Below are 20398 nucleotides of genomic sequence, written 5' to 3'. Positions count from 1 at the left end.
GAACTCTTCAAATTGTATGTAATTGGTCTCCAACTTGTCCAAATCCTTGTGGTTTTAACTCATTTAATTTTAGAGGGTAAGCTTAGTTTCTAACTAGTTTTTTGCATCCATCTTTGCTTGTTTGAATTTTCACTTGTGCTTTCCAAAGACATTGAACGTATATCCTGGAAAGGGTAGAGCTCGGAACTTCACTCATTTAAGGTCAATCCTGTACAAAACATTCTTAGTAAGTAAAGCCTAAAATATTTTTCAGAGATGTCATTTCTGCCATATCCAAACAGTAAGTGCAAGTGGTTACAAGTTTTCGACAATCAAATTGTCAATTTAACCAACAGAATTATACTTTTCGTGATCTTGCCAAAGTCACTAAACTTTGGTAGCATATCCATGCAATCTTTAACCAAGAAGGCATTTCACAGAGAATTGCTCGTACTTCAAATAGAAAGGAAAGCACTCTTTTATCTTATTCCCTCAATTTGCACTGAGAATATCTCATATGCTGTTAAATATGATTTGACACTGACAATTTATACAGATATGTTTGACAATGAAACTGTTGATCTACTGCTAATATTTAATCTGATGGTCTACTTTGATCACATCTAACTCCAAATTGACAAGCATTACGAATTTGACATCGTTGCAGTCAAATTAAGAATCCATTATGTCCGGCTATCCATTGCCACTTCCCATCAACCTTCAACCATATGTTGAATTACCTTATAGAAAAAAATTATGAAATATTTTCTAGTCGTTTTTCTAACATTATTTGCCCGATTATTCCCATCTTGAAGGATTGATGAAAAGGGGGATTTACACTGCAGCAGCTTCCATGATATAAAATCCCAAAGGGAAAAAACTGCAACTTCAAAAGGTTTCCCCAGGGTTATATGGTATGAATATGATATAAGATGTTAACAGTCAACAGAGCAGATAAGGTCCAGTGGTTAAGCCTTGGAGCAATATATAAGCACAAGAACATGTACTGTGACAGGAAATCATCATGTCTAATCCCATGCTGATTGCACCACTGTGATTCCATGATTCTATCCCCACAGCATTTAGTCTGATTCGTGGAATTGTAGAAAAATGAAGACTTCTACAAATCTCAATTTAGCCAAATGAAGATTTTGAAAATCTTCATTCCTATTTTTGAAATTTTACTTAAACTGTTTGTTTCACTTCAAAGAAGCATTAATATGCATAAGCTTGGAGTTGTAGGAAGACTCCAAAAAATAGTCCAATCTATTGTTTTTACACTCAAAAAATGTAACCAGGTTTTGATTTTCAATTCCTAGTTGCTAGTGGGAAGTCTGATAACCTAGTTTAGAGACAAAATTAGAAGTCTGGTATTCTAATTCCATTTTGCAAATTTTGAAACAAATGCAAAAAATTTCAAATCCGGATTACGAAAAAATCAATTCCCGTCATCTTGCACGATCAAAATGGACCCTTCAAGCAGCAATGGAGTTCACAGAATTAAAGAGGTAATTCACATACAGATATATTTTTTATAAAGAAAATTCAGAATCATCTGTCACGACAAAAACCATCAAAGATGGACACCATACAAATAATCAACACAACTTCCATCTCATCAATCTCATAGGCTGCTACTCATAAGCCATTTAAGAAGAGATCAAAAAGTCAAGTATCTTACCTTATGGTCTAGGAGTTACTGTACTACCATAACACCCTCAACAACAGTTGAACATATTCAACTTCAATCCCAAAAATTGTGGTTAGGTAACTGTGGACCTTTACCAATTACCTTTATTGAAAAAGGCCAGTTCACCAATGGAAATGGTAACCCTTGCATAATGCTCATTATGAAAGAATAGAACACAATTCACAAATACGTCCATCCATATTGCAATCCATGTCATCAGAATATAAAGTAGAAACCCATAATAAATTCTACACGTAGAATATTGAATTCCAATTAGACCATACCATCAAGCCTAAGAGCAAATTGAATACACACCAAAAAAATTAATAGAAATTGTATTGATGCTAGCTCCTTTAGTAATTAGACATCATACAATAAGCACAAATTGTTAGCTTTAAAAGAACACACAGGCCTGCATTGACAGTACAGCTGGCAACATAGAAATAATCACAATACCCTGATATTGTTTGAAACATAAGTAAAATGCTGAAATTCCCATTGCTACAAATAAAAACAAAATACCAGGTTCCTGCTTTGCCCTCCCCCGTAGCATTCTCAGTGCCATATCAAAATTATCCAAATTAGCTCGGATACTGATTAAAATATAAGTAAAATGCTGAATTTCCCATCTCTACATATAATAACAAAATACCAGGTTCTTGCTTTGCCCTGAGTAACATTCTCGGTACCACAGCTCATTATATATCAAAATTTGTTTAGACAATCAAATATTTTAGGAAAAACTAAATGCAAGTAAATAAGATATTCTCTGCAAAAATCTGGCTAACTAAAAATTACATAATCTCAGCAATTAAATATGATGAAAAACAGGTCTGCTTGTCCCATAGTCACATCCTATAAGCTTGTATAACACTGTCCAAATTCTCAACTTAAGAGAGCAAGACACTTGGCATATTTCACAACTTAACTCCAAGGCAAGCAATTGCTTACAAATACGCCGATCACTACAGACAGTAACAACTCACAAGTAATTAACATTGTGAGCCAAAAAGACTAATCAATCACCCTTCTTTCTAAAAGAGCAGCCTTCAGTTAGGCGCGCTCGTCCTCCAGTTGGCTGGCATAGCACAGTTTGGCAATTTCCACATACAACAACAGTCTGGGAATGGCTAAAAACTGTAGTGCTGTACAATTCAAAAAAATACATTCTTAGTAAAAATGTAAAGAAGCATGCTGTTAAAATATTTAAACTAATTTCAGCAAGACACCAAAACAAAACAAAAACAATTCATAAAATCCACTCACATGTTGAAGCATCCTTGACACTTAACATCCTGCAAGAAGTCAATATAACTGACATGTCAACACAAAGCCAATAAGAAAATGAGATAAATGAGTAACAAACGATTTTCAATAAGTGAATACCATGAAAAATGAATTTGGGGACTGCACAAGCCTCTTCAACTTGTGCTTTCGCTTTTCCACATCTGCTGGAGGGTGAAGCAGATCAATATCGTTTGAAAGAACCTGCAAGGGCAACAAGGAACTAGAATGTTAGGAAATCATGACATGACAAAATGATAAAGCATGGCTGGCCTAAAAAATCATAAAGATGGACTACCATTGATGAATTTCACACACATATACTTATTTCAATACTAAAAATGTGATTTAAACTTGATCAGCATTTCACTACATATGAAATACACTTCTTGCATTCATGCATCGTAATAGTGAGGAGTGTTATCACTCTCCAATATAATAATTGCCATCAGGTTCAAGGTTGGTGACTTGATCAATAATATCCACTGACAAAATGTTTACAGTAGAAATCTAATGAAAGTGCAGTCTTTCAGACAAAAAGTTATGGTGCACTTCCACTAATGGAATTATTGCCCACTAAGTTGGTTCCCCCAAACAAGGGGAATGGAAAAGAATGCATCCTATTAGTTGCAATCACACGTCTTCACTAATAATGACCATGAGTCCCGTCATTTCCACCCTAACAAGAATTGTACAATTCAGTATTGTAAAAATGGCCTTAATCAGCAAATACTTACCAAGAAACCAAAACAGACGACACAACAGCATAAAATCTAAATGTATCAGTTATAAAAACCTCAATGACAGGCAATAAGCATCAGATCCTATTATCTCCATCTATATGTATAGAATCCAATTTTGTTACTTAGTAGGTTAACACTTTAACAGTTTTTATTGGTTCTTATGTGCTTTTACTAGGGTATCCCTACAGTATCTATTAATTCTTATCTATTGACATGCTCTGGGTTCAAAACATTGTTTCAACTTTCTAACTGAATTTTGCCCTGTTATTTTTTCTAAGAGTGCATCTTGTAACTCATTTTAATAGGGCATTTTTAGAGCTGCACAAGACACATTTCCTCCAAAATTTGACTCAAACCCATCCCCTCGCTGTCCCATAAAATTAATGTGAGTTTCAATAATTTGATTGACGCCCACTCTGATGTAAACTGTCAATTCAATTATTTGACAAAAATGGTATATGTTAAGGTTATATAATGTATATAAGCATGATTTATCCATTTTCATATGCAAATTAAAATTTCCCTAAATATTTAAATTTTCACATTTTTAATACAGTTGTCCTCACTACCGTCCCCTGATCCAGGGAAAACAAATTCTCTCCCCTTATCTGGGAAAAACATTGACACATTTAGTAAAAGGAATTCTTCCCTGCAGTGAAAACAGATCCGTCCCGCCATCAGCCTTGATGTAGTAATGACATTACAAATTTCCAATTTGAATTGAACCAGTACCACTTAAATGTCTTCAAAACACAAATGAATAACAACCAGAACAAATTCACTAGAAAACAGCGCAGAATACACCTGTGATACCTAATAGTGAATTGAAGCCCCTCATAAGCTCTCAAAGCTCAGTAAATATGGTTATAGAGGCCTCTCTAACTAACAAGGCTACCAATGGAGCTCCTATATTTAGACAGTATTGAATAAAGAAAACATGAAACTTCAACTTACAAATCTCCCAACTAAAATCTCCAAGGGGGTCACTGCTACCTTGAAGTATCATCAACGTTAAATAGTCAACTTTGCAATTTTCTTATGTGACTCAAAATCACAAACCTACTTCCTAAATATTGATATGTACAGCTCGTTCCCATTTCCAGTCCCTCGTCTGTGCAAAATAAACGCCTGACTTTCAAATCTTGGTTCCATGACCTAAAACCCTAAACCCATCTCATAGTTTCAAACACTAAGCTATTACACAAATTCAAAACGCTAAAGAGCTGATATTGAACTTCCTATTAGGCAGCACTTAAACCCTAAACCCATTTTCTTAAATACAAATCTTGGGCCATCAACTATCTAGACTTTACAGATACCGATCAAATGATCGTATAAACCTCAAAGCTAAAAAGCTAATTAACAATTAATTAAGAACACCACACTTCAATCCGCCAGCTGAAAATAAGATCCAGGAAGAATACATTACAGCGAAGAAAACTTCTAAGAAAGAGAACGGTATAGAGATGAACACGTACCATTTTGTATCAGATTGAGGTCGGAAAGGTGCCGATTTCAATTCGCAAGCAAGGGAAAGAAAAGAAAGAAGTTCAGACAAATAATGAAATGGGCAAAATACAGAAGAAGCGGATTATGTATATGCTTCTTTCCAGAAAATGAAGAGAAAATCTGATCCGTTAAGTTTTCTGGCGGTGATGTATACACCGTTGATAATCGCAGCTGAGCTATATGTTTTGCCGCTGTCTCAATTAGGGTTAGGGCAAAATGGAAGCAATGTCAGCCTAGTTACAGGAAGAAAAAAGGTAGACAAGGCTCGGTAAATTGTGTTCAAGATATAGTTTAACCTTGTTAAAATGTAATTATGGTAATAGTAGGGAGGTCATTAATCTTATGTGGATTTTTGTTGTTTAGCGTAATTTTCTCGTAAGTGGTAGTGTTTTCTGTAAAATTGTAACCGAGGAAGAAGGATAAATTGATTATTGTTAACTAGGGAGAAAAGAGTTATTGTTTAAATGTTTAAAAAGGTTTGGAAAATAAGTTGACAAAAATAATGTGCAATTTTATGAAATAAATTATTAGTAGCAGTCGCATGTTTTTGTACATGTTTTTGTACATAGGAGATGAGATTTATGTAAATATAAGTTTTTTAAAATGAAAATTACAAAAATAAAAAAGTTGAAGATTAAGACATAGATATAAAATTTACAATATTTAGGAAATTTGAATATTGCTTAAGAAACGTGTTCAGTAACTTCACTATTTTACAATTAGATTCAATTTATCAAATATGAAAAAAAAAATCATTTAAAAAAAAATCCATAAAAAAATTATTACGAAAAATTAATAAGAGAAAAAGAAAAAAAAATAGCTACATCTCTAACAAATACTCTATTGACTAAATAAATTATAGAAACTAAAAAAACAATATTTAAAGAAAAAACTAAACTAATATAAAAATAATAATTTAAAGCAATTTAAAAACTAAAATCTAAACCAATTTAAAAAATTAAAAGTTTAATAAATAGAGATCACAACATAATCTAATGTGAGATAACAATAAATTATTCTTTAAATAAATAAGAAAATAAAAATAATAGTTAAAAGTGGATATTTAAATTATAATCTTATGGGAACAAATTAGATTATTAATAATTTTTAATTTAAATAACATAATATTTACTAAAATCTTTTAAATAGAATAATAAATATTATTTATTTAAATTAAATTTATCAAATATGAAAAATAATCATTTAAAAAAAACCATCAAAAATTCTATTATGAAAAAATAGTAAGAGAAATTTTTTTTTTTTAAATGTCTAATAAATATTCTATTGACTAAATAAATAAATTATAGAAACTATAAAAAAATATTTAAATAAAAAATTAAACTAATATAAAAAATAATTTAAAATAATTTAAAAATTTAAATTTAAATCAATTTTAAAAATCAAAAGTTATAGATCACAACATGAGCTAATGTGGAGATCATAATTAATAAATAGAAAAAGAAAAAATAATAATTAAAAGTGGAGATAAAAACTAATAAATATCAAAACAAGAGTTAAAAGTGGAGAGAGATAAAAACTGGTCAGTAAATAATTAATAGGGAGGATTTTCAATTTTCTAGTCAAACTCTTGCAAATTTTCCACTAACAATTTAATTTTCAAGAACAAAGTTCCCACAAATATCCTATCGGCAAAATTATAAGAATTATTATTAATATTTTCAATAGAAAGTTTTAGGCAAGAGTTATATAACATAATTGTAAATTGAGAGTATATTATTCATGAAGTCTTGGGTTTGAATCTACTCAAGTTAAATAAATAAACAATAATAGTTAATCTTTGCTTTAGCCCTTTTCCAATACAAAAAATATTTGTAAATTATGATGGTTTTGATTAATTTGAAGATTTAATTAATGAGAATAAACTTTAGATAATTATTATTTAATGAGAATAAAGTTTAGATAATTATTATTTTTTAATTAGTGGATAGAATAGTTGAAACATGTAGTCTAAACATTTTAAAATTTCAACTTAACTAATATTAAGGTGAGGTTTTTAATTTCTAGATTTGATTGTGTAGAATTTTTTTACCATCAACATTTCGGCTAATACTACATGATCCATCATCATGATGCAAGAGAACAAGAAGAACAAAATGATAGACTGCAGATCTAGCAAACCATATAAAGAAAAAGGTGGAAGGGCGAGGGGGTGAGGGGTGTTGAGGAGAGAGAAGAAAGGTGAAATAGTGACAAGACAAGACTCCAACATAATAATAAAAAAGAGCAAATTAAAATAGTTAAAAATAAGAAATAATAAGTCAAAAAACTAATTAAATATATACAAATGAGTATATTTACAATTACCTAAATAAATGTGAAAATGAAACAACCCCTCCTATATTAGTAGTTCCTCTTTTGATATTGCCACGAAAAAGCATCGTTTACCCTCTAAGGAGCTAACCCCTTGGATTTATGGGGTTCTGAAAATTCATAAAACCAACATTCCATTACGACTTATAGTGGACACTCTAAGTTCCTTCCTTGGTGTCATTTATGAACAAGTTGGTGTGGCAATGGGTTCCCCACTCTCTCTTGTGATTGTGAACCTATACATGGAAGAGTTTTAGGAAATTGTGTTACGCTCTTTTCCCCTCAAGCCCAAGTGGTGGAAGCATTATATAGATGACACCAATATCTGTTGGCCACATGGTCTAGACAAGTTGGAAGAGTTTCATGCACACCTCAACTATCTAGCTCCCTGTATTTATTTTAACAAGGAGATTGAATCAGACAATTGCTTACCTTTCCTTGATGTGTTAATCCTAAAAAAACCAGATGGGTTGCTTGGTCATTAGGTTTTTCACAAAGCTACCCACACTGACCGTTATCTTAATGCTTCCTGTCACCACCATCCCAAACAAAAGGTTGGTAAACCTTGGCCCTAAGAGCACATAGGATCTGGGACAATGATAACCTTGACCAAGAACTTAAGAATCTCCATCAAGTTTTCAAGTGGAATGGATCTTCTAGCAGGCAAATTGTTAGAACCTTCCACCTAGCCAATTCTCTCCATCTTTTGTCATCCATCCATGTGGCCTCTATTCCCGAGATCTCCTAATTCATCTCCATTCCCTATGTAGTGGGTATCTCCCACAAGATCTCTAACATTCTTAACAAAAAAGGCATTAGAGTGGCATTCAAGCCCATATCCACTTTAAGGCATTGCATTCCACCCACTAAGGACCCTAGGGACACATTTGTAGAATCTGGGGTCTATAAAGTCATGTGCTCTTGTGGAACCCCTTACATTGGAGAAAGTGGTTGATCCTTCAACACTAAAATCAAAGAGCATGCTGTTGACATCAAACACGAGTGGATTCTTAAGTTAGCACTTGTTGAGCATTCTTCTTCGACTAAGCATCACATATGCTTAGAGGATACTAAAATTGTGTATAGAGAGGACAACTTTTTCAAACAGAAGCTCAAAGAGGCCATTGAAATCAGTAACAACCCCTCTAACCTCAATCGAGATGAGGGTTGGAGCTTAAGCACATCTTGTCATCCATTGTTATCTTCCCTTCACAATAAAAACCCCTCACCCTAACCTATTATCCTTGTCTTTCTCCCTTACCTTATTTCCCATCCCCTTTCTTGTGCACACCAACCTCTCCCCCACCCGCCTCGTCCCTCTTGATCTATCTCTATTTCTCTCCTCCCTCTTCCTCATGCTTGTTTCTCCCCTCTTCCCACTTTTCCCTTGTCTTCATGCTCCTTGATTCAACCCTCTCTCACTTCTCTCTAATTTCGAGTGTCAACCCCCTACATATGCACACACTCATATATATGCATGCTTGTATATATTCACATCTTCTCCATTTTTGTATATACATAGATCTAATACATATATATGTATATATACATATGTATATAATATATATGTATATATACATATGTATATAATAGATATGTATACATATATTTATATACATATATATACATGTATATATATGTACATGTGTGTGTGTGTGTGTGTGTGTGTATACTCCCCTATTTTTATTCATATTTCTTCTTTATATTATGTTAGTTTTCTCTCTTCTCATTATTGTGTCTTATGCTTTGTTCTTAACCCATTTAGTTATTTTCTAATTGTCAATTTTTAGGGTTTTTATCTTTTTTAACTTTTTTTTTTTTTTTTTTTGCTCTATCATATTTTCTTAGTCTTATTTTATACTCTCTTTTTTAATTTATTCTTTATCATGTGTGTGTGTGTGTGTGTGTGTGTGTGTGTGTGTGTGTGAGAGAGAGAGAGAGAGAGAGAGAGAGAGTATACCCATATACATATATGTATGTATGGGTGAATATTACACACACACACACACATGTATATATTTCTCTCTCCCATTCACACACACACATTTTGTAGTGTCTTATAGACACTGTTCACTATTTCAAACACATGCACACACATATATAAATATATGTGTGTGTCTACATACATATATACATACACACACATATATATTCACACACATGCACACACACACACACACACATGTCTACATGTATACATGGATTATGATATATTTATTTTTTTATTATTATTTGTTATTTTTTTGCTAGTTAGGCATATTGGTGTGTGTGGGTTTTATATATATACATATATAGAAGGGGTTGTTTCATTTTCACATGTATTTAGGTAATTGTAGATATACTCATTTGTATATATTTAATTAGTTTTTTGACTTATTAGTTCTTATTTTTAACTGTTTTGATTTTCCCTTTTCTATTATGATGTTGCTATCTTGTCTTGTCACTGTTGCACCTTTCTTCTCTCTCCTCAACCCCCCACCCCCACTTTTTCTTTATATGGTTTGCTAGATCTACAATCTATCATTTTTTGTTCTTCTTGTTCTCTTGCATCCTGATGATGGATCATGTAGTATGATCCAAAACGTTGATGGTAAAAAAACTCTACACAAACAAATCCAAAAATTAAAAATCTCATTTACATGGATTGTGGAAATCTAATAGATCCAATTTACTAAAGGTGATGTCTTACGTGATCTTCAAGATATAATTTTATGGCAATGGGATCTTCAAGATATGATTTTATGGTAAGAGATCTCATAAAACTAAAAAGTATAATGTTGGGTTATTTGGAATCTCAAAAATAATTTGGAATTTCAAAAGCAGTGTTTATTTATTTATTACTCATTTTTCATGAGGCTTCCTTAAATTTTGAGCTTAATCTTTTAAGTTGAACCACCTTGCTAAATTTATCGAATTATCAATTTCAAAATATTCCTAAAATTCCCAACAATACCTAAAATTCATGAGACATTACCCTAGGTGGAAAATTACACTTTTAGCTTTCCAAATGGTCAAGTTCCTATTACATTGTTAGATTCCAAATTATAACCTTTATCTTTCAAAGGCATGGGTTGTTCCTCTTTGTCACTCTTGCTCTTGAAATCATTTTGGACTATTACACCATTAGGTTTCCAATTATAAACCTTGATCTTTCTAAGTGGTCAAGTTCTTATTACAAAGGAATGGCATGGTTAGAAAGCATAAAAATTAAAATTCCAAAGGATAGATGCAAATATCACCAAAGTACAATTTTCCCTAGTCTTGCTAAAGAGGGAACCTATCCCCGTGATTTCAAGAGCAAGAATCACAAAGAAATAAAGGCATATTCAAGAAAGAGGTGAATCCACAATAGTGTGTTACACTTTTTTTGAGGAAGGATTTCCTCTAAATAGTGTCAATATTGTGTAGTTTCACTATAAGCCACTCAAAATTTTTGATCGAAAGTACTCATTTTAGCTACTTTCAATCAAAAGTGTTTTTTTTTTAAATAAAAAATTTAAATATGTTACTTTTGATCAAAAGATGGGTTTTTAACCCCACTTGCCATTTTCAATTAGACGACGGGGTTTGGAAGGTTTTTAAGTGGTGGCTTTTTTCATTCAAACATCACTTTCTAGTTTTTTAAAATATTATTTATGTATATACTTGTATTGTCTTAAAATGGAAGCATCCATAATTTAAGACAAGTTTTAGCTCCCACCCTTTAGCGATGTTGTGGATCATGGATGGATTTGTGCTCAATTAGCTCTTTCTCCTACTTAGCTCATTTTTCTTTATTCTCATCTATGCAGTTTTCAAGACCTTAAGGTTACCCCTTCTTGGGATAACCCTAGTATAGGTCAACCTATACTAGTATTATTTGACCAAGGTTGACCTATACCCTGAGCATTTTGGGTCCCAGAGTCAGTTTTGTCTTAGGTATTAAATTAGGAAATGAGGTGACCTCATTGGCTTGCTTTGTTTTTGCTCCCAAAAACTAGTACCAAAGGAAGCCTATGCACCTCATTTTCACATCACAAGACATCATTATGCTAGATAACTAAGAATCATCAACTCAATTGCTTTAATCTTTCTAATCATAAGCTTGGTATCCAGATCTAACAACAAAATATAAACTTTGCATTAAATTATCAACTTAATTTATCAAGTATCACGGTAAACTTCAAGCTTATACTGAGTTGTAGTAATAAATAGTAACCATGAAATAAACTTGCAACACAATAAACACGTACACAAATTTGACACAGGTATTTAACATGGAAACCCTATAAAGGAAAAAATCACTTGTGAACTAGCAACCAATTTTTTTTTACTTTTCTGAAGTGATCTCTATTAGGAGCCAACCTTGTTAAGGGTTATATATATGTTATTAATGTGATCTTGTTAGAGGTTTTTCACCAAAGATCATCTAGACCTTAGTCACTCCTTGAAACTTCTACAGAGCTCTAAAGGACTTACAACACATTCAACAAAATGTCACCATATAGGATTTCAATATGATTGTTAGGTCCACTCAGTTAAGAGATATTTTTGCTGCAATGATTGGAGAGCAATGGTGAAATGATATGTTAGGTTTTAGCACTATCTTTCTTATTTAGATCTTTGTGTCACTCAATCACTTTCCTCTTTTGTAGCTTTTGATCCCTTCTTATTAATTCACTCACTCCACACATAAACTTAGCACTTCACTTGCTTGATCTTCACAATGCAATTCTACTCAATTATCCTTCTATTTATCACATCTTCAACTCCTTCAACATCCGCAACATTTACAACAATAAACATTGTGTTCATCCTTTAAATAGAAAAAAATTGTTGTTCCTCTAGAATCCTCCATGTTTTGTTGCTTAATCACAATCATCGAGTCTTCATCAAGTTTAGATACAATGAATCTAGACACTAAGGAAATATACTTCTACCTTTAGTCATGTACTCCATTGCCAATTGTTAAATCTCCTTCATTACATCTTCTTTGAATTTCTCCATTAATTGATCTCATAAAAAACTTCATCCTCGTCTTTGAAACTTCTCAAACAATCTTTAATTCCATCAAATATCAGCCTCAGATTAAATCTTTTATAAACTATTCTTCCTTTTCATGCTCAATTAATATTACATCTTTGCTCGGTCAACACTAGATTCAGTTAACATTGTAATTGCTTGATTGACACTGCACATTCTTTACTTCTTCATTGGGTGGTCAATGACAACTATAATAGCTTGATTAGTACTATGGTTCTTCATTCATCAACCAAATTGTCCTACTTATACATGATCTCAACACTTAATCAAATCATGTAAAATAATCAAACCAATATTTTACTCTTAGAGTTTAACTCATCCAAGTGGCCATTGAATACCATGCACTTATCAATACTTAAATCATCATCATACTTTCTTCAAATCATCTTCATCAATAAAATAATATGACACTCTACTAAATTAGCATAATGTCTAATCAATTAAGGCTTGGCATTAATGACAACGTAACAACTCGTATGACTATTTCACATACATTAACAACATTATCACTTAGGGTTGACACATTACATGTGCAAGGTGCAAGGACACTTAAGATAGCAAATTTTCTAAGGCATTTCAAGCATTCTTCTAGCATTCAAGGTGTTTTCAAAGATTTGAGGATCCTTTTCGAGAATTTCTTCTTCAAGATCTAGTAGTTTACTAGCCATCAAGGGAGGAGATCTACATTGTGACATTCATCTTCTTCTTCTTCTTTGGTGCACGCTTGCATCTATGGCTCCATGATTTAGTTTTGGTAGTTCTATTGCATTTGTGGAGATTTCCTACATACTTCATTGCAAATTCAACATAAACAATATACAAGCATTACAAAATCCTTATTGACAAGGGTTTCCTCAAGAAAAGTGAATATTTATATTTGTCTTTCTTCCTTACATTCTTTACATTTTGTTTAATTTTGGGGTTTATTCATCAGTCTAGGGATTGACCAAGGCAAGCCCTCCCCAGCAAACAAAATCAAATTTTCTTGTATGTAGGAGTAGGATATCATAATTGTAACTTTGGATCTGAAAACTACTCGCCACGGACTTTTGGGAGAACCTGGGTCAATTTTGTTATAGTTTCTTAGGAACATGTCTGACTTTTTGTAAACCTACTGATCAATTTTATTTTGGCCGACCTATACTTGGAGGCTTGGGCTTTTTGAAGTTTTCTAGGATTTTTGTCATCATCACAGAATCACATAGTTAGATCTATTTCACTCACATAGTTTACATTGTTAAATTCCTAGCCTCAATTTTACCACTAAACATTTTGATGAACCCGACATCCTATGCCTCTTCATCTTGGAGTTAGATCTTTCTCTCTTTACATGATTTGTGGAGATAGATTTGGCTATCTTGTGAACTTGGATATCTCTACCATTTAGTCTCCTTATTACATTTATATTTGTTACATATTTTTTGTGGTTAGAACTCATCAGAGTTCCCTTTTGTGTTCTCCCCTTTCATGAGCTTTATCAAATTAAGTCCAACCTATAACATTCCCATTAGGAGAAGTAGTAGACTCACGAGCTCTTTTGATCATGATTCTTCTTTCCTTCCTAGGACCCATAATGGTACCAACATTTTTCCTCATTATCTTAATCCTACCATGGAGAATAATTATTCTCACTCTTCCCATGGCAAAGATAAAGCCTCGAGAGTTCCTTCTCCTCAATTTTACAAGCTCTTTCACAAGTTTGATAAGTTGGAAAAATGGCTTGTGCAAAATAATCAAAATCCTGATAAGGTTTCCATATTGAAGCTATTGATAAGCTTATTACTTGTGACATAATAATAAATTTTCAATTTTGTGTGGTATATCTCATCTTATTAATACTCGTGCTAAGCCTTTGATTAAATATTCTCATGAGTTGGGATACACTCCTCCTTCCATAATCGTTGAACCTTCCATTCTTCTTTCAATCTCCATTCCTAGCATTCTCACTTATGTGCCACCTCTCATGATGACTTCTACATAATTCTCTAATCCTCTAAGTGTTGGTCTTCCTAACTCCACACTTCCCATGAGTGTGTCTCCTACTTCCATACCTTCCTCATTACCTTTATATAGCATTGTGCCTTTTTTGTATTCCAATCATCTCATCAAACCTTCCAATCCTCCATGAACATCTTTGCATATTCCCTCTACTTCCTAAAATAACTTTGATGTGTCTATGGTTATTATTACATCTTCTAATTCTACCATTAGTAGCTTAGTTCAAATCGTTACCACTTTACAACAACAAGTAGCTCAATTCACTCAATCTAAGTACAACATTCCTATATGTGACATTGCTAATCCCCTTTCCTTAGACATCCTTTGTGTTGTTATCCCACAACATATTGAGATACCTCGTATTGGGACTTATCATGGTAAGGGTGATCATGTGATTCATGTTAGGACTTTCCAAACGATATAAAGTGATTTTGCTCACAATTATAGGCTCATGGCTAAGTTGTACACACATACCTTTAGGGACAAATATTTCCAATGCTATTTCTCTTTACCCCTTTACTCTATTGATTCCATTCAAAATCATCTTAATTCTTTCATTGAAACATTTATAAAACAACATTGGTCCTCAAATTTATTTATCCACTTGAATGCATTATAAACAAAATGTTAAAGGAAAGGTCAGTGACTTTATTGGTAGATTCAAACATTTGTATGCTCAAATATGTTATCATGTGTCTGATAATGATATTTAATGTATTCTTATTTCTAATTTGTAGAAAAGACATTAGAGATAAGATTCTCCTTACTGGGTATACTTCCTTCTCACATATTTGTGCAGTGCTTCACCATTATCAATTACAAGTGAGACAATTTGAGAGCACCACTCCAATGGCTCCTAATACTGTTGATAAGAGTGATGGTAGTGTTCATCAAAATAAATTTTCTAATCCTAACAACTACATCAAAATCAACAAGACAAAAAACATAGGAGATGGTCAAGTTGCTACCACATCTAAAGGTACGACTACTTTTTCCTCTTTGTATCATTATAATTGTACATGTATTTATTTATTTTAACCTTTGCATGTGGTGATGTCAAAGTTAATTAATGATAGTATTATTAAACTGCCTCATATCCATCCTATTGATACTAGAAAGCCAATGCCTAAGCCAGTTGATCAAAATATTCTTTATCAATACCATCATCAGCCTAGTCATAATACTCAAAGGTGTTAATGCTTTGGAAGATGTTATTCAAGACCTTATTGATTCTTATTATATATGTGTTGATGTTGAGGTTGATAGTATTAATAATTTTGTTGCACCTCATCAAAACTAACAAATTTACACTAAACATTTCCTTCACATTCAACAAATGTCATTAATTAACCTTCTCCTCCTCCTACTAATATCATTTATGATGACAAGGCAGAAGAATCCAAACATGTTGAATCTCAAATTCAAACCTCAATTTTGTGTTCACTTGAACCTAAACCTTCACTTGTTATTGCCTTTGATCATTCTAAGATGATTAAAGTACCCAATGGTCCTCTTTATATCACTCCAAGGATTGCTCATATCCCTTCCTATGGTGTTTTGATCAATCTGTCTTCCTCCATGAGTATTATCACTGAAGAGCACATTTTTAATTAAAAAATGCATAATAATTATTGTGACACATTGGCATTTGGATTCAAACTTGCAACGGTTCCTTTATTTCCCACAAGGATCTATATCTCTTCCCATGACCCTTTATGGAAAAGATGTGGATACTACCTTTATTGTCATTCCTACTTCCAATTAATTTCAAGTTAATCTTGGTATTATGTGGCTTTCTACCATGCAAGTTGTAGCTTCTCCTATTCATAAATGCATTAAATTTCCCCATAATGGAGAATTTTTCACTATTAACCATTTTATTTATAAACCTTCACATCCTCGAGATTGTGTTGAAATAGGCTTTTATTTGCCTTCTCTCCTTAAAAAAATACCTACTCATCCTAATCATCTTTATTGATCCTATCAACAATACAAAGTATATAAGATTCTTGAGCTTAGCCTTCTAAAGGTTGATCCTCCTACAACTATCTTACCTACTCTACCTATTTCTCCTTTGCATAACTCTGTTTAGACCATAGTTACCTCCTCTTTGGAACCTATGTCAATTGAACCTAATCCTTCAAGTTTGTCTCGTAAGACTATTTGTAACTAGCATGCTCGTCAGTATTGCAAGAACTATAAAAGATAAGGCAAAGGCACATGATCTTTCTTCTCAAGATGCATCATCATCTTAACCTTTTCCTTCCTTTGATCAACCCATGCTTGAGCCTTTGGAGGAGGTTAATCATATTAATAAAATGCCAATGAATAAACAAGATGATTATATTTATGTCTTAGATTTTGTTGTAACTAATCTTGATCAAGAAAATCCTCTTGATGATGATGTCATTGGTTCTAATGATAGTGCACATGTTAGTGATGATGAATATGAGAATATTGATATGGATTATAATTTTCATAACATTCTTTCTAAACAATTGACACTTACTCCTAGTATCGAGCATAGAGACTCCAAACAAAGTCCTTTCTTGGATCTGACTATTGTTTCTATTATCTTAGATGTTGTTCCTCTTGTGAGTTTTCCATCTTTTCATAATGATACAAACTAATTTGGGAGTGGGGGTGGGGAGGGAGGGGTGGGGGGTAGGTGACACACTTGAAGTGGACTCCTCTAGCATGATAGTTTGTGTGTATTTTTGTTGTGTTTCCCCCTTATTGGACTCTTTATTATATGTTTGTCTAGATTATTTTAGACAATCCTTGTTCCTTTGTTAGTACAAGGTGATAAAGTAATCAAACATATTATACACATTCTTCTATATGTTGTTTCATGTTGTGTTGTATATGTGCTATTTTTCATGCATGTTCCCTTGTATAGTCTTCTTGGATTCTTGCAATATGGTAGCATTGATTCTTTTTGGTCTCCATGTTGCCAACCCAAAAGGACTCTTCTTCATATCTCTTGTGTGCTTTTCCTCCATTGTGTTGTAGTTCTACTTCCTTTGGGGAATGATGACATTTCATACTTGATATAATTTTGCATATTATTATATGATCACACTGGCCCCATAGTTAGTAGATCCCTTTCATGCTCTCTTATTTTTCATGTATTTATTTCCCTTGAAGTGTTCTCTCTTAGGGGTATTTCATAGTGATTTTTTTCCTAGTGGATGCATGTACGCTTTTGTCAAAGATATTACTCTCATTAAGGCATTTGAAATTTCTTTAATGTAGGGGCATACACTCTGCTCACTTGTGCACACATACATACTTTGATGGTGGTTTTTTCATCTTCTTAGTATTATAATTGGGGAATACCGAGATGAGGGTGAATTATTATTCCAAAACTTCTTACCAAAATTTGGATTTTAGTAATTAGCCACACACTTATATAAATGAAAAAACTAAACATAGTGCATAACACAAAGAAGCTCGTAACACCGTATTGTGTTAACTAGGGAAACCCTGGACAAGGGAAAACCTTAGTGTGGATGGTGTAGACACCTAAAAATCCTTTAGAAAATAAAGTATTTTTATTTTCTGAAAAAGTCCTGATGACATCATCATTTATTAATTAATTAATTAATTAATTAATTAATTAATTTTTATGCCATTAAATCCCTTTATCTTAATTAAAAATATTTAATTAAGGAATCCCTCCCAAAAACGTTTAAATCTTATTTAAACATTATTTCCTTATTTATTAATTATTTAATTAATAAATTGACCAAAAATCCTAAAATAAATAAAAAAATTATTTTTTTCCCAAAAGTTGGCCAATTTCCTTATGACCAATAACCTCTTCCAAAATCTTCTAATCCTTCTTTAATTTTGATTAAAGGCTAAACCCATCATTTCCTACCCCTAATCCCAACTCAAAATATTTAATTAAAATTAAATATTAATCCTCATGTTTATTAAAAAAAAGTTTTAATAAATATCTCCTCAACCCAAACCCTTGAAATAAATAAAACTTTATTTATTTCCTAAAAATCTAATTTATCCTCATCCTAAGAAGTTCTAGACTCTTCTAGAAAGTCTTCACCCTCATCCTAGGAAATTCTAGACTATTCTAGAAAGTCTTTATCCTCATCCAAAGTCTAGACTCTTCTAGAAGATGTCTTTAAACCTAATCCTAATCCCCTCCTAAACTTGTCACATTCCCTAAACATGGGTTAAGACTTGCTAACCCAAGCCAAAGTTAACAAATATCTCCTCCTTCACCCACCCTCATTAAATGCCATCCACTTGCCTATCCCTAAGCTAATCCTAAACCATCCTAATCCATCCTCTAATCATTTTCACAAGCCTAAGCAAGCTTAAAACCTTCCTAATCAAGTCCAAGTCGAATTTGCTCTCATCACCCTCAAAATATCTCAACCATAAAACTTTATGAAGTCCACTAGGTCATAAATGACTCTTACAAGCCCTTTTATTGCTCTTACAAGTCATTATGAGGGTCTTTATGAAGATTTTATCTCTTGAGCCTCCTTTGTTGACTCATCCTTGCCCTTTCCTCCATCCTCTCACCATGTGACATGTGTCACTCCTTGATTGGCTATAAGGAAGCACAATCCATGTGCTCTCCTCTCATGCAATCTGAGCCCTCCATAAGCTTTTTCCCATCCTTGCATCTTAGCTCTCAATCCCTCAAGCCTCTTGCCTATAAATTGGATCCTTCCCCTTTGCAAAAAAACACAATCCATGAAGTAAAGTTATAATGCTATTTTGAGAGCCAAATCCATACTAAAGCCATCTATCCACACCAAAAATCCACAATCATCCATTGAAGCCCTTTTTGAAGCATAAAGGTTGAGCATACATCCTATCTATTTAGACAAAGCTACTCAACAAGAGAGCTTCTTATTGAGAGAGCCCATTAATGGCTCATATTCTCAATTGAGAGCTCATCTTAGTCTATCTTGAAGTTTATGAATTTTGTTTAGTTTGTAGAAGCTTTATTTCAATTTGGTTTCTATTAGCATACTAACATTGCTCATATACAGATGGTACCCACAAAATATTGCACTAATAAAAAATACCTTTTAAGGAGTGTTGACCATGTTAGAAGTCTATTACATTCATTTAGTACATTTGTCCTTGTTAGAGGACTAGACCTTGTTAGAGGCCTTAACCCTATTAAGATTCATATTACAAAAGGGAGCTCACTACTCATACAATGAATTACAATCTATATAATAAATATATATATATTGTACCAAAACTAACTATGCTAATATCTCTAATATCTGATTAGTACTTTTGTGTTCCTTACATTTGGTCATACCCATATACCATCCAATCTCATCTAACCATCCATAAAGCTCAAATAACATAATTATAGCATAGTACAATCATGTGTATCTTCGCATAACCAAAAGGTCTTCTTATATGTCATTTTCATTTACTTTGTCTAGTCAGCCTAAATAACAAAACATGTTACACATCTTCAAAACTTCTAATCACAATCTGCTAAGTGATGGTAAACATCTAGGATGTCATCCCTACATTTCCAAGTTCCTCAATTGTTAAGACAGTTTAATTTCTTAGCTCAATTGTTCATTCTTTGCCTTATGCTCTGAATTTGTGAAATCAAATTGTCTTCATTATTTTCCTCCAAAACATATTCAAATTGACATACTAATATTGGTGAACATAGATATATCATATATAAACTCCATTGTACCATATTCCAAAATTGTGCCCATATAACTAATTCCAGTGAACCTTGCTAACTAAAATTGTTGCTTTGTTGACATTTATTTCCTATGATACTTAAACAATTTCTTCATCAACTTTATCCAAAAGCATATTCTTACTT

At 32.6% G+C, this 20398-nt stretch overlaps 1 protein-coding gene across 1 annotated transcript; it reads right to left on the bottom strand.

Annotated features, from left to right (window-relative positions):
* Positions 1-2449: 2449 nt before the first annotated feature.
* LOC149553382 (small ribosomal subunit protein eS27y) lies at positions 2450-5358 on the bottom strand. The gene is made up of 4 exons (XM_089788843.1): positions 5175-5358; positions 3056-3157; positions 2936-2964; positions 2450-2814 (listed from the first exon to the last, which is right to left on the bottom strand). Exons 1-4 carry the CDS (start codon positions 5175-5177, stop codon positions 2688-2690), a joined length of 261 nt encoding a protein of 86 aa, XP_089644969.1. The 5' UTR covers positions 5178-5358; the 3' UTR covers positions 2450-2687.
* Positions 5359-20398: the final 15040 nt, after the last annotated feature.

This window comes from Cupressus sempervirens, chromosome 6, assembly GCF_028749045.1.
Source record: "Cupressus sempervirens isolate cs-2001-9-10 chromosome 6, ASM2874904v1, whole genome shotgun sequence".
Classification (NCBI taxonomy): domain Eukaryota; kingdom Viridiplantae; phylum Streptophyta; class Pinopsida; order Cupressales; family Cupressaceae; genus Cupressus; species Cupressus sempervirens.
The sequence above is the reverse complement of the archived record's forward strand: the minus strand, read 5'-3'. Positions and strand labels throughout refer to the sequence as shown.

What these genes read in the sequence shown, in the direction of transcription:
- LOC149553382 (XM_089788843.1), bottom strand. An exon ending in CCCCAAATTCATTTTTCATG is followed by an intron (nt 2,965 to 3,055) that starts GTATTCACTTAT and finishes GACTTCTTGCAG; the next exon opens with GATGTTAAGTGTCAAGGATG. An exon ending in TGTCAAGGATGCTTCAACAT is followed by an intron (nt 2,815 to 2,935) that starts GTGAGTGGATTT and finishes TGAATTGTACAG; the next exon opens with CACTACAGTTTTTAGCCATT.